The sequence below is a fragment of the Budorcas taxicolor genome, chromosome 17, assembly GCF_023091745.1.
Source record: "Budorcas taxicolor isolate Tak-1 chromosome 17, Takin1.1, whole genome shotgun sequence".
NCBI lineage: Eukaryota > Metazoa > Chordata > Mammalia > Artiodactyla > Bovidae > Budorcas > Budorcas taxicolor.
In genome coordinates, this window is record NC_068926.1 from 70,328,553 (window position 1) to 70,342,654 (window position 14,102).

At 46.1% G+C, this 14,102-nt stretch overlaps 1 protein-coding gene and 1 pseudogene across 4 annotated transcripts in view; both read left to right on the forward strand.

Moving 5' to 3' along the window:
* DEPDC5 (DEP domain containing 5, GATOR1 subcomplex subunit) overlaps positions 1 to 14,102 on the forward strand; it is a 71,360-nt gene that overhangs the window by 11,501 nt on the left and 45,757 nt on the right. For all 4 annotated transcript variants that reach the window (XM_052655146.1, XM_052655149.1, XM_052655147.1 and 1 more), the window contains exons 9-20: positions 1,405 to 1,483; positions 2,384 to 2,445; positions 5,349 to 5,418; positions 6,073 to 6,145; positions 7,607 to 7,710; positions 8,053 to 8,127; positions 9,578 to 9,712; positions 10,430 to 10,491; positions 10,630 to 10,703; positions 11,474 to 11,543; positions 11,744 to 11,780; positions 12,643 to 12,763. In XM_052655146.1, coding sequence (XP_052511106.1) covers positions 1,405 to 1,483; positions 2,384 to 2,445; positions 5,349 to 5,418; positions 6,073 to 6,145; positions 7,607 to 7,710; positions 8,053 to 8,127; positions 9,578 to 9,712; positions 10,430 to 10,491; positions 10,630 to 10,703; positions 11,474 to 11,543; positions 11,744 to 11,780; positions 12,643 to 12,763 — 962 coding nt within the window. The remainder of the gene's footprint in view (positions 1 to 1,404; positions 1,484 to 2,383; positions 2,446 to 5,348; positions 5,419 to 6,072; positions 6,146 to 7,606; positions 7,711 to 8,052; positions 8,128 to 9,577; positions 9,713 to 10,429; positions 10,492 to 10,629; positions 10,704 to 11,473; positions 11,544 to 11,743; positions 11,781 to 12,642; positions 12,764 to 14,102) is intronic.
* Positions 5,872 to 6,001, forward strand: LOC128062667 (uncharacterized; annotated as a pseudogene).

Here is a 14,102-nt window from a genome sequence, read left to right on the forward strand (position 1 = left end):
ATAAAGCAGGGACTCTTGAAATTCTAGGGTTTTACAGTTTGATCTCTCTGGTTTGGGGGTGATCTTTGTTTTCCTTTGTTTAATATCAGAGGTAAAAATGGAATGTCTAGGTCACAGACTTCTGTGCCCACTAATACACAGCAAAAGTTAAGCTGAGTAGAAGATTGTGTTGGTAAACCCGGAAAAAGACCTTTGCCAGGGAATCTCCTGTGACTCTGGCACAGTTGGGAAATTCCAAACTGAGCACCTGTGCGCAATCCCCACGCTGGTGGGAATCAGGGCTCAGTAGCCCTGGTGAAAGCACCTGTCTGCTCTTCCGTGTTCCCACCCACAGCCTCCCTTGAGAGCAGTGGTTCTCAACCCCAGGGTGATCATGCCTCCCCAGGGGTCTTTTGGCAAGGTCTGGAGACATCTTTGTCACAGCTGGGGTTGTGTGGAGGAGGCTGTTCAATCTGTTACAGCATGAAGCATAGCCCTCCAGAAAGGGAATCACCTGGCCCGAAAGGGCAGTAGTGTTGGGGGGCTGTACCAGGCACTGTGGGCTGGTCAGTGTCCCTGGCTTCTACTCACTAAATACCAGTAGCTCCCACCCCCGTCCCCACCCCCTGCAAGTCACAACCTCCAGAAATGTCACCAGACATCACCAGATGTCCCCTGGGCAGGCAAGATAGTTGAGAACGTGGGGCAATTTTGAGAGATAACCATTCTGTCTTACAAAAAATTATTTTTGTAATTTGCTTATTTATATAGTGACAATACATATATATTTTACCCTAAGCAGTGTATTATTCATTTTGCTTACTTTCGAGTTTTATTAAAGAGGAATGAAAATGTATTCTCTCCCTTCCTCCCTCCCACTTTCTTTTTTAGCTGTCTTGTTTGCACTCACTGTATCTTAAATCACTGATTAGGAGTGTGTTTGTCATGTCATAGGTTCTGCTCTGTAAGATAATGCCAAATTATCTTTCAAATTCTTTGAACCAATTTATACTCCTAGGTAGCCATATATAAAGCCTCCTGTTTTTTACTTTCTCCAATACCCAGTTTTAAAGTTTGAAAGTTTCTGCCACTCTAGTGGGCATGCATTGGTGTTTTACAGTGGTCTTTCCCCCAGTTTTATAGCAGTTCACTCCTTTTTTTCTTTTTTGTCTTGGCTGCGCTGCAAGGCATATGGCCTATAGTTTCCCAATCAGGGGTTGAAACCCATGCTCCTTGCAGTGGAACGGTGGAGTCATAATCACCGGATCACCAGGGAATTCCCTTAACCGTTTTTAAATGTACAGTTCAGTAGTGTTGAGTATATTCACATCATTCTGAAATAGATCGCCAGAATTTTTCATTTTGCGGAACTGAAATTCTATCCATCACTGCCTTTTAATGCAGTTGTGTTTTTGTTTATTGCAGGTGGTGTTCCGCTCTACGTCGGCTATGGTTTACATATTTATTCAGATGAGCTGTGAAATGTGGGATTTTGATATTTATGGTACTGTTCCTAACTGTGGGTTGTAATGCTAATGGGGAGAAGTTTCTGGTTTCCTTCAAATTGGTATCATTCACTGTAATCTCTGAACATTCTCTGAAGATATGTCCTGAATCTTTATAAATCCTCAAATGTTAAAAATAAATATACATATTATATATGCAGTGAATTGTATGAAATGTAGTAAAGCATTAATGAAAAATCTGTATTCTCAGATGTTCAATTATTCTATAAGTACAGAATCACAAGTCATAGAGGTAGTGGCTTTATGGCCAGGAACCAGCATCTTCTTTGATAACTTTCATTTCATGTTCTATCACACACAGAAATCAACAAGTTTGTCTCATTTTATTAGAATTACTATACTGTAAGTGGAGTATGATAAAGCTGCCATGAGGTGTGGATGCTTTGCCCAACACACCAGCCTCATGGTTCATGCAGTTCTAGCTTGTGTTTAGCAAAATTACAAATTAATTTTTCATGTAGGTCATCAAGGGTTTGCCCAAGAACAGCAGAAACTGCAAGTGATAATTTAGTGACTGCCCAGGGTCTACCCGATCACCTTCGAACAAACATGAAGCATCACTATGAGAATACTTATATTTAACAGTTAGATGGTTCTCTCATTTTGAAGATACACTCTTTTTCAAGCATCAAAACTTTTTCAGTCTTTTCACAACTTTTTCAGATCTTTTTCAATCATGGGTTTTACCCTGAACCCATGACCTCTTAGTGAGTGAGGTAAATATTAAATTTGGCTCAGTAGAAAGTCTAGGTTGAAACCACTTTAAGGATAGAGCACCTTCTCTTTGACTAGTCCTATTGCTATTACTTTACTGAGGGAAGAATTTGTAAGCAAGAAATAAAGAGAATTCTCACCTTCTTCCTATTGTTTCTTTTCAGGGGATCTGTATTTTGAGAAAGCTGTGAATGGTTTCCTTGCTGATCTCTTTACCAAGTGGAAGGTATGTTTCTTCTCATGCACCAAGTCTTGCTGTATAAACATCATTCAGTGCAGATTTTGAAAACGAACTATTTAATGGAGGCACCAGAGCTAAAGTCTGATTGATGAGACTGTAGATTTAAATTACCTTAATCACTTCAACATGGTGAAGTGTTCTTGTGAAGAACCCAGAGCTAACATCAAAGTCAGTGGTAGCAGACTGAAAACTTTCCCCCTTAAGTTCAGGAACAAAATAAGGACGTTTGCTTTCACCACTAGTATTCAGTGCAGATGGTGACTGCAGCCATGAAATTAAAAGATGCTCGCTCCTGGGAAGGAAAGCTATGACAAACCTAGACAGCATATTGAAAAGCAGAGACATCACTTTGCCGACAGAGATCGGTAGAGTCAAATGTGTGTTTCTTCCAGTAGTCATGTACAGATGTGAGAGTTGGACTATGAAGAAGGCTGAGTGCCGAAGAATTGATGCTTTCAAATTGTGGTGCTGGAGGACAGCAAGGAGAGCAAACCAGTCCATCCTAAAGGAAATCAATCCTAAATATTCACTGGAAGGACAGATGCTGAAGCTGAAGCTCGAATACTTTGGCCACCTGATGCGAAGAACCAACTCATTGGAAAAGACCTTGATGCTGGGAAAGGTTGAAGGCCAAAGGAGAAGTCGGCAGAGGATAAGATGGTTAGATCACATCACTGACTTGGGACATGGTTCTGAGCAAACTGTGGGAGATGGTGAAGGACAGGGAAGCCTGGCGTGCTGCAGTCCATTGGGTCACAAAGTCAGGCATGACTTGGGGACTGAACAACAATAATTCAGTGTTGTACTGAAATTCCAGCCAGAGCAACTAGGCCACAAAAAGAAGGAAAAAGAAGGCATCCATATTGGAATAGAAGAAGTAAAACTATTTTTCTACACAGATGACATCCTATATGTAGAAAACCCCCCCAAAATCCATTAAAAAAAAACAACTATTAGAGCTAATGAACAAATTTAGCAGAGTTGCAAAATCAGCACACAGATCATTTGCGCACAGATCAACAGCGAACAATCTGAACAGGAAATTAAAACAAGGAATTAAAAATTTTAAAGAGAAATAAATTAAAAATTCCATTTACAAGAGCATCAGAGACATAAAACACTATGTAATAATTTACCCAAGAAGGTGCGAGGTTTGTGCACTAAAATCTACACAGTGTTGCTGAAGGAAAGACCCAAATCAATGGAAGCATTTCATGTTCACAGACCAGAGGACTTAATATTGTTAAAATAGCAATACTACCCAAGGGCTTCCCTGGTGGCTCAGATGGTAGAGAATCTGACTGCAGTGGAGAAGACGTGAGTTTGATCCCCTGGGTCGGGAAGATCTCCTGGAGAAGGAAATGGCAACCCCCTCCAGGATTCTTTGTGGGAAATCCATGGACAGAGGAGCCTGGTGGGCTACAGTCCGTGGGGTCGCAGAGTTGGACATGGCTGAGTGCCTGAACAACAGCCACCGCCGCCGGATGTTGTCGTGTTTTACCTACATCATCCCACTGAATCCTCTCTCTCATCACTCTTCACAGAGAGGGAAGGGACAGCCGAAAGAGGTCAGGTACCCTGCCTGGGATCAGTAGCCTGCAAAAGCAGAACAAGAATTCTTGTCCTGTTCCATCCGATCCCCCAGTGCTCTCCTGGGATCGTAACCCCCAGGCCATCCTGTCTGTGTTTCTGTCATCCTGAGCCACGTCAACCCCGTTGTATGTCGCCTCCTCCGTCACACATGAGTTGAGACGCTCACATGCCCATGCCAGCCCCCCGTCAGGCACTTTTTCTGTCTAAAACTGGCACCTCAGTCTGATGAGTTGGAAGCTGCATTTGGAGTGCCAGATGTCCAATAAATGAGTTGGTGGCTAGTGAAGCTGTGCCCTTGGCCCTGTGGCTTGTATTTAGGAATTTCTGTCTGCCTGAGAGAGAGCTGTGAGAAGCGTAAGGTGACATGCAGTGTGCGTTATGTTGTCTTCCTTAAATGATGACTGCTGAATCGTGCAGTCAGTAGGCTGAGTTTGAGTCGAGGTTGGTTAGTGTGGGTTTCTGTTTGCAAAGACCAGGAGGAACTGATACTGAGCTTGCTGACTCCCTGGTGCAGGCCAAATTTCATGCCATCTGTAAACACCCTACTTCCAGAACATTGAACTCCCGGTTGCATGGAAATGTTTATTCTCACTCGCCCCCATCCCAGTCCAAAGGTAATTCTCTGCCTTGATTTCAACCCCTGCGTCTCAAGCAGCATCCAGTCCCCATCCCGTGACCCTGGAAGTAGGCGGGAGTGTCTGGTTCTGGCATCCCACTACCCTAGGTTCTGTTCTTCTCTAAACCACAGTCCTGAAAAGGTTAAAAAACACCATGAAGCAGGTACTGATACCGGGACCCTCTGACAGTGGGCTGATCTGTTGCACACCGCAGCAAGAAACACCGTGAAGCAGGTACAAATACCAGGACCCTCTGACAGTGGGCTGGTCTGTTGCGCACCGCAGCAAGGAGACGGCACACCACCTTATCGGTGATCTGCAGCTTTTTGTTTGTTTTGGCTGTGCTGCGTAGCTCGCAGGACCTTAGTTCCACAATCAGATGAAAGCCGTGCCCCCCGCAGTGGACGCGTGGAGTCTTAACCGCTGGACCACCAGGGAAATCCAGTGATTTGCAGTGACTTCAGATAACTTTCCCAAGGTCATGTAGTGGTCAATTTCAGGGCCACGAGTCAGCCTAGCACTCTGTCCCCTGTATTATGCAGCCTCCAGTTACAGGAGGTGACCCAGTGCCTGAGCCTCTGTGCCTCCCAGAGCTGAGACTGCTGTGTTCACGCAGGCTGCTTCACGGTGCAGTACATGGATTAAACTTGAGCCCTCTTTTTCTGTATTCATGCCTAGGAGAAGAACTGCAGTCATGAAGTGACAGTGGTCCTCTTTTCCAGGACTTTTTATGATGCGAAATCTCTTGGTGAGTAACTTTCTCTTACAAAGTTATATCTTTTTTACCTTTTTATTTTATATTGGGGTAGAGCCAATTAACAATATTGTGATAGTTTCAACTGAACAGTGAAGGGACTGAGCCATACATACACATGTATCCATTCTTCCCCCAAATCCCCTCCTCTCCAGGTTGCTACATGACATTGAGCAGAGTTCCCTTGCAACATAGTATGTCCTTGCTGGTTATCCATTTCAAATAGAGCAGGGTGTGCGTGTCCATCCCAATCTCTCTAACTGTTCCTAAAGTTATTTTTTTTATTAAGCTTTCCACATGTCCATCCTGATTCACTCTGTATCATTTTTTTCTTTCCTGCTCCATCTCTCCCAATTTTTCAGTTAAAAGAGGATAGAGTGAAAAATGACTCAGTCCACTCGTCAATGCAAGAAGTCTCTGGGCTGTGATCCATCTTAAAACCAACCTAGTTTTGCGCAGTAGCAGTATTGTAGCCCATAAGGTTTATCTGAGGTGCCATTATTGCTAATTGAAAACTTTTCCCAACTTAATAGAAATATAGTTATCTTTTTTGTGTGTTTGTGTGATGTAGTTCTTCAATCCAGAAGGGGGAGCAGAGAAACTGAATTTCTTCAATCTGATCTACGTATGTTGTTTTCTCTATTTCAGATGAATTTCCTGAAATAAACCGAGCCTCAATTAGGCAGGATCACAAAGGGCGATTCTATGAAGACTTTTACAAGTATGTTTGAGTGCTTTGCTTTTTGCGCCTATTTTTCTCCTTGGTTGTTTCTTACCTAACTTAAAAAATTAACCTTTTGACTTTGGAATAATTTTAGGTTTGCAGAGAAGTGGGTCGCTAAGAGTTGGACACGACTGAGTGACTTCACTTTCACTTTTCACTTTCATGCATTGGAGAAGGAAATGGCAACCCACTCCAGTGTTCTTGCCTGGAGAATCCCGGGGACGGGGAGCCTGGTGGGCTGCCGTCTATGGGGTTGCACAGGGTCGGACACGACTGAAGCGACTCAGCAGCAGCAGCAAAGTTAGCAGAGAGTCCCCAGGTACCCTTTACACAGTTTCCTCCGAACACTTCCTAACCAAGGCGCCTCTGTTCAAACTCGGAGATGAGCACTGGTGTGTGCCCAGTTGCTTCAGTCTTGTCTAACTCTTTTGCGACCCCATGGACTGTAGCCCACCAGGCTCCTCTGTCCATGGGATTCTCTAGGAAGAATACTGGAGTGGGTTGCCTTTTCCTTCTGCAGGGGACCTTCTCAACCCAGGGATCGAACCCCCATCTCCTGCTTGGCAGGTGGATTCTTTACCACTGAGCTACCTGGGAAGCCCCACACTGGTACATTGCTATGAACTAAATCTCAGACTTTTCTCAAGAGTTCATCAGTTTTTCCACTTATGCACCTTTTTTTATTCCAGGATCCAATTTAGGGTATCACATTGCTTCTGAACTTCCCAAGCTTTTTATTGTGAAAAATTTCACATTCTCGCAGAAAAGAAGAATGAGCTAAATATAATGAGCCCATACCCCCAGTTCCTGGAAAAACAGTTAATATCATTCCATGTTTGCTTCACCTGTGTTTTTGTGTGTGTGTTTTACTTTAGAGCAAATTACAGATACGAAAGCATTTTGTTCCTAAAGAATAAGGGGACTTTCAGATGACGATGTGTCCCTGTAGGTTTAGGAATTGCAACAAATGCCCCACTCCCATGAGGAATATTGATCATAGTCAGGTGAGGGGAGTACAAAACACGTGTTAGGGGAGGGAATATGTGGAAAGTCTCTGTAACCCTCCTCTCAATTTTGCTATTTTTTTAAAGCGTTTTAATTATTGTTGGCTGTACTGAATCTTCATTGCTGTGCTCATCTTTCTCTAGTTGCATCTAGTAGGGGCGACTCTTTGTTGTGGTGCCAGGCTTAGTTGCCCAGCAGCATAAGAAATTTTCTCGGACCAGGGATCGAACCCTTGTGCCCTGCACTGGCAGGTGGATGCTTAACCACTGAACCGTTAGAGAAGTCCGGTCTGATAATGTTTGTTAAACACATTTGACTTCATCATGTATTGCTGTATGATAAATCCCAGCTCCAGGCATCCCTTCATCCCCTTTCCGTGAAACCCTGTAAGGGACCCGATGTCCCGTGTGTTGTCGCTGCTTAGTACCCACCTTGCGATGGTGCTCCTTTCAGGGTGGTGGTGCAGAACGAGAGGAGGGAAGAGTGGACCTCACTCCTCGTGACCATCAAAAAGCTCTTCATCCAGTACCCAGTGCTGGTGCGACTGGAACAGGCAGGTACTGCACTTAGGTGCCGGGAGGTGTGCTGGGAGGAGAGGGGTCGGGTGGAGGCTGGGGGACGCAGAGGTTCCTGCTTGCCTCCCTCCCAGTGCCGAGTGGGGCTTCTGCTTCTGGCCAGGTGTCTGTCTCGGGTTGGGGGTCCCACTGGTCATTGCGTGTACAGTAGGTTCAGTCCTGTCCCTTCTGCAGGTCGGGGACCCGCTGGTCGTTGCGTGTGCAGTAGGCTCAGTCCTGTCCCCTCTGCAGGGCGGGGGCCTGTGGGGCCAGGCACCTTCCGCTTCTTTCTTACGAGTCCATCTTTCATGAGATGTTTTTCCTTGTCTGTGTCTTCTGCTGCAGAGGGCTTTCCCCATGGAGACAATGCTACCTCAGCACAAGGAAACTACCTGGAGGCCATCAACCTTTCCTTCAACGGTGAGTGAGGCGCAGCCGCGGTGTGTGGGCGTTCGCTGACCATGTGACTGTGGACCTCTCTTTACTGATGTGAAGAGACCCAGGCCAAGCTGGTGATGCCCCTGGCTACCTACCCCCCAGATTAACTGCAAGCAGTAACTTTATAAATCATATATTTATATATTTGGCCCATTGGGTCGTAGTTGCCGCATGCAAGCTCTCTGTTGCGTCATGAGGGATCTTTTGTTGCGTCATGCGGGATCTCTGTTGCGTCGTGCCGGATCTCTGTTGTATCGTGCCGGATCTCTGTTGTGTCGTGCGGGACCTTTGTTGCGTTGTGCCGGATCTTTGTTGTGTCACGCAGGATCTTTGTTGCGTCACGCGGGATCTTTTGTTGCAGTGCTTAGTTGCTCCATGGCATGTGGGATATTCGTTCCCCCACCAGGGATTGAACCCATGTCCCCTGCACTGAAAGGCGGATTCTTAGCCACTGGGCTGCCAGGGAAGTCCTGGTTGGACGGGTCGCATGGCCACCATTTGGTCTCGGGGCTTCTGCTGGCAGCTGACTTGCCTGTCTCATGCCGTCCCGAGGGTAAAGAGCTGTAGGCCATCCTCCGTGGGTCCTTTATTTTCCCCAGAACTGTGTTTTTATTACTTTCCACTCCATCCCTCAACTGCTTCTAAGTAATTTATAAGTCTACCTTTTCTTTTTTAATGACAGAAGGAACCCACGTTCCTAGAATTCAAATGCTAGAAAAGTACTTCAAGTAAAATAAAAATCTCCCCTCTCCCTCCACTGTCAGAGCCTTCCCAAGAGGAACCATTGTTAATAGCATGATGTATAGCAGAAGAGCTCGGCCGTACACATACATTCTCCCCCAAACACCCTGCCCCTCCAGGCTGCCATGTAACATTTAGCAGCGAATACTGTTTTAATTAATATTTGATTCTTCTAAGTTGCAATGCAGATCCATTTATGGATGGTTTAAATTAACTGCATGAAATTTGGGCATGGTGTCTCAGACAATAAAGAATCTGCCTGCAATGCAGGGGACATGGGCTCTATCCCTGGGTCAGAAAGACTCCCTGGAGGAGAAAATGGCAACCCACTCCAGTATTCTTACCTGGGAAATCCCATGGACAGAGGAACCTGGCGGGCTGTGGGCCATGGGGTCATAAAGAGTTGGGCACGACTGAACGACCAACACTCTCACTTCTCACACAAGGCTGCACAGGCTAGGTATACGCCCTTGAAGAGGGGAATTAACAAAGGGGATAGGGACATAGAGCTATACACAAGAAGCTCTGAACATCGAAGGGGAAGGACAGACGTGAACTCAGGCCAGGAGATGGCAGGCGTTCTGATAGGGATGTGGACGAATTGGGTCCATGAGCACAGGAACGCTTGCCATTGGCTGGTTTCTGAGAAGCTGTAGCATCTTCACCGGAGGATTTTTTGCTCTGTTTCAAGTGTTTGACAAGCACTACATCAACCGCAACTTTGACCGAACCGGGCAGATGTCTGTGGTGATCACACCTGGGGTGGGCGTGTTCGAAGTGGACCGGCTGCTCATGATCCTGACCAAGCAGCGGATGATAGATAACGGTAATGCGCCCAGGGCGCTGCCCTGTGTCCCTGTGTTTACAGCCTGGTTTAGCATTAGGGCTCTGAGTATCGGGACTGGGGGCCTGAGTAACGTCAGGTGACAAAAAGAGTTCCATGGTCGGTCAGCTTGGGAATGCACAGTCAGGCACAGTTCCTCGTTGCCCGTGTGAAGGTGTCAGAGTGTCTTGTTTGCCTCTAAAGGACACAACCAGCGCCCTGAGTGTCCCAAACGTACTGGACGCTGGTAAACCCCTTTGGTGTTGTTTCCAGGATCCAGCGCCCATTGGCCCGTCCTGGGAAGCGCCAGAGATCACCTGGTACTCCCTCCGTGGCGTCCCCAAGCTGCGCCCCTCCCCCAGCTTGATTTGTGTCCAACAGCAAGACGCAGTTGGGAACATGAGTCCCAGTAAAGAGACTCTGTTAACTGACGGAATTGTTTTGCTTTTTACTGAGCTGGCAGGGTTCCCTTTCCTCTCTGGCCTTTCCACCTCTCCGCATGGTGGTCTGCTCAACAGATCACGACCTGCGAGGCAGTCAGAGGTGGATTGTCAAGCGCTGATTAGCGGCAGGTGCAGGGAGACTTGGTGAAGGTTAGAAAGACGGAATGCACCTATTTCCTTCTTACCTGCCATGAGCAGCGCTGTAAGTCAGCTGTGTCTCGAACCCTGACCCCACTTAAATCACGCGCACCCACCAACTCTCCCTTTTGTTCCTTAGGAATTGGTGTGGACCTGGTGTGCATGGGGGAGCAGCCGCTGCACGCTGTCCCGTTGTTCAAGGTGACTGATCTCGCACTGCTTGCTAAAAGCCAGGCTCCAGTGCAGGGTGGTCTTGAATAGTGAGACTTGGAGAAGCTGGGGGGCTCCGGGTCCCGCCTGCTCCCCAGCTCACCTGGTCCACGCTCTGTTCCCTTTCAGCTGCACAATCGGAGTGCCCCTCACGACTCCCGTCTGGGGGACGACTACAACATCCCTCACTGGATAAACCACAGGTGAGCGAGAGCCGGATTCACCCGTAGGTGATCAGGGATTCTGTTAGCTCCCTTGCCATTTTTTTTCTGCAAACCTGTTGAGCTCTTACCGTAAAATCTTTTGTCAAGAAAATGTGGAAACTCTAAGTTGTAATATTTGCTTCAGGTCTCTCTACATGCAGAGCCATGGCCCTGACATAATTACAGTCTGTGGTGAGACGCATGAGACCAAGTTTGAAGGACTTATTTCCGCACCGGTTTCCGACTCCCGCAGCCCACAGATGACTGATGCTGGGCCTGGGCCTCTCTGTTTGTAGGAGGCTCCCTGTGCCTCCTGTTGACTGGGACCAGGCCTTAGTGTTCCTGCTGATTTCAGCTCGAGGAGGAGGTTCTAAACCACTTAGAAGTCAGGACCAGCACACATGAGACAATTTATGGAGAAAAGGAATAGAACAATAATTTAAGACGTAACCAATGTTTCCTAGTAGTTACAAAGCCAAGTTAGAATTGGAAAGATCAGTGAGGGCTGAGTGAGCGTTCCCAGGAGAGCTGATCAATGGCTGGGATTCCGACTGTGTCTGGAGATTTAGAACGAAAGGGGTTTGAGGACTTACCCGGTGGTTCGGTGGTTAAGACTCTGCGCTTCCACTGCAGGGGCCTGGGTTTGATTCTTGGTAGGGGAAGTAAGATCCCACATGCCATGCAGCACTGTCAAAAATTTTTTTTAAAAAAATAAAAAATCATAAAATGAAAGGGGTTTAGATGAGTGACCCTGTCTGTTTCTTTCACAGTTTCTACACATCCAAAAGCCAGCTCTTTTGTAATAGTTTCACACCACGAATTAAACTGGCAGGACAGAAGGTAGGTTTCATTGACCAGCAGAGCCTTTGGGGACTGTCCCTGACATTGCTATTTTGGCCCTGAGATGCCCTCTGTTCCCCAGTGGTCATGAGTAGCAATTGAGAAATTCGTTTTAACATTTTGTAGTCTTCTGCATTAAAAAAATAAATAAATAGCAGGGCAAATTCCAGGAGTGATTAACTATCTGTTTAACTTTACAGCCCACCTCTGAGAAAGCAAAAAATGGCCGTGATACATGTGAGTACTTTTTTCCTTCTTTCATCACTTCTAGAGTCAACTGAGCCATGGCAACAGGATTTTGTGAGGTTGCATAAAACGTTCGCGGCCAAGTTTGGGACCTGAATTCCCCTTGTGTGACCTTTGGAAGGTCCCTTAATGACTGTATATATTTTTGTCATTACCCACTGTAAAGTGAGTGATAACAAAACTTCTTCTTTTTTTTTTTTTTTCAAAATCTTGTGTTTATTTTCCTTAGGTTGGTTATAGGAATCAAGTGGAAAGTTTTAAAGGACTAAATATACACATTGTTTATATACACACACATAGTTGCTCAGTTGTGTCTGGCTCTTTGCGACCCCCATGGACTGTAGCCCACCAGGCTCCTTTGTCCATGGGATTCTCCAGGCAAGAGTACTGGAGTGGGTTGCCATTTCCTTCTCCAACATATCCCTCAAGGTGCTATTTTTTATTATTGGTTTTTCTATTCTTTTAATCGGACTATAATTGCTTTACGGTGTTGTGTTAGTTTCCGCTGTGCAACAGTGTGAATCAGCTGTATCCACACATATATCCCTTCCCTCTTGAGCCTCCCTCCCACTCACCCCCACCCCACTAAGATGCTGTTTTTTAACAATGGGATCACAGAAGGAAATGGTGCCATCATCTGGCCTTTACTTAGTGCTTGTAAATAGTAATTTCTCTATCATTTTGATGGAAAAATCATTTAGTCTTCGCAACCTGATCATGGGCTATTATCTCATTGTTTTTCACTGGGAGATGCTGATGACGACCTATACCTTGCAGATTTTGATGCAGACCATCTGAAGGCCTCTTGTTGAAGTGTGTTTTGATGACAGTTGGTATTATTTATGTGTTTCAGCTCTCGGGACCCCCAAAGAATCTGAGAACGCCCTTCCCATCCAGGTGGATTACGATGCTTACGACGCACAAGTCTTCAGGCTCCCTGGCCCCTCCCGGGCTCAGCGCCTCGTCACCTGCAGGTTCTCTGCCAGATGTGCTTTGGGGTGGACATAGAAACTAACTAGGAAAACCCGAGGCCCTGGAGGGACCTGCATGAGAGCAACCTTGAAAATATCTTAAATGAAAATTAGCCAAATGGAAGCCATAGTATGTATATCATTAGGGAGTCCATTTTCCCGTTCTCTGGCCTAGCTGTTTGGTTAGCTATGTTTGCTATGATGAAGTGTTCACAAATAAGGAGAGCATTCTGCTTTTTCTAGTCAAGAGGAGCAATTTGTGGATTCTAGAATCTTCATTCCACTGAGCAGCCCCTAATAGATAAAGTGAAAGTGTGTTAGTTTCTCAGTGGTGTCCAACTCTTTGCGAGCCCGTGGACTGTAGCCCACCAGGCTCTTCTGTCCATGGAGTTCTCCAGGCAGGAATCATGGAGTGGGTAGCCATTCCCTTCTCCAGGGGATCTTCCCAACCCAGGGATCAAACCCAGGTCTCCTGCACTGCAGGCAGATTCTTTATCATCTGAGCTACCAAGTTAGATAGAGCAATAGATTGATCCTAGTGTCCAGAGTTTCTTTTAGGTTTATTATTCCCAGAGGGCAAGATACTTTTCTTTCTTTAACTCTTGTGTTTGGAATTTGCTCCCTGGCATTTGGGTCACACAGTAGTTTTTCACTGTGATGTATTTAGATTTACCAACATACTCATTTCTGGGTCTAGTGTAAGAAAGCCATCCCAGATCCGAGATGTGTATTTTGTATTTTCTCCTAGTTGTTTTAATCTTGGTTTTTGTTTGTCTGTTTGTTTTTGACTGCACATTGTGGCATGCGGTTCCCAAACCAGGGATCAGACAACACACCTCCCTGCAATGGAAACTTGGAGCCCTTACCCCTGGACCACCAGGGAAGTCCCTGTAGGCTTAGTTTCTATGCTTAGTGATTTGTGTAGAATTTTTTTTTAGAATGTGGGAAACAGAGTTCTAGCTTTTTTTTTTTCCCCCTCATCGACCAAGCATTGCCAGTCTATTTTCTGCATTTCTTAGTATGGAAAGTGTGCTGTAACTCAGTACCACTGGCTGGAAAAACCTCCCATCTCTTCACATCATGACAGACGGGCCCTTCGTGGCCACATGCTCGTCTTCTGTCCACTCCCCTCAACTCATCCTGATGTCTGGTCTCGAGAGTGCTTAGAGCTCAGAGTAAGTGCTGTTAGCAGCAGCTCCCTGCATGTGGGTGCTGCCTCAGGGCTTCACCTCAGGGCATCTAAGAACATGTTCAGGGTCCAAGATTCTTGGTTTTCTTTCTTCTGACCAAAGATGGCAAGACCTGATGTCCCAGAGACTCAGACATAGACCATGCCCTAATT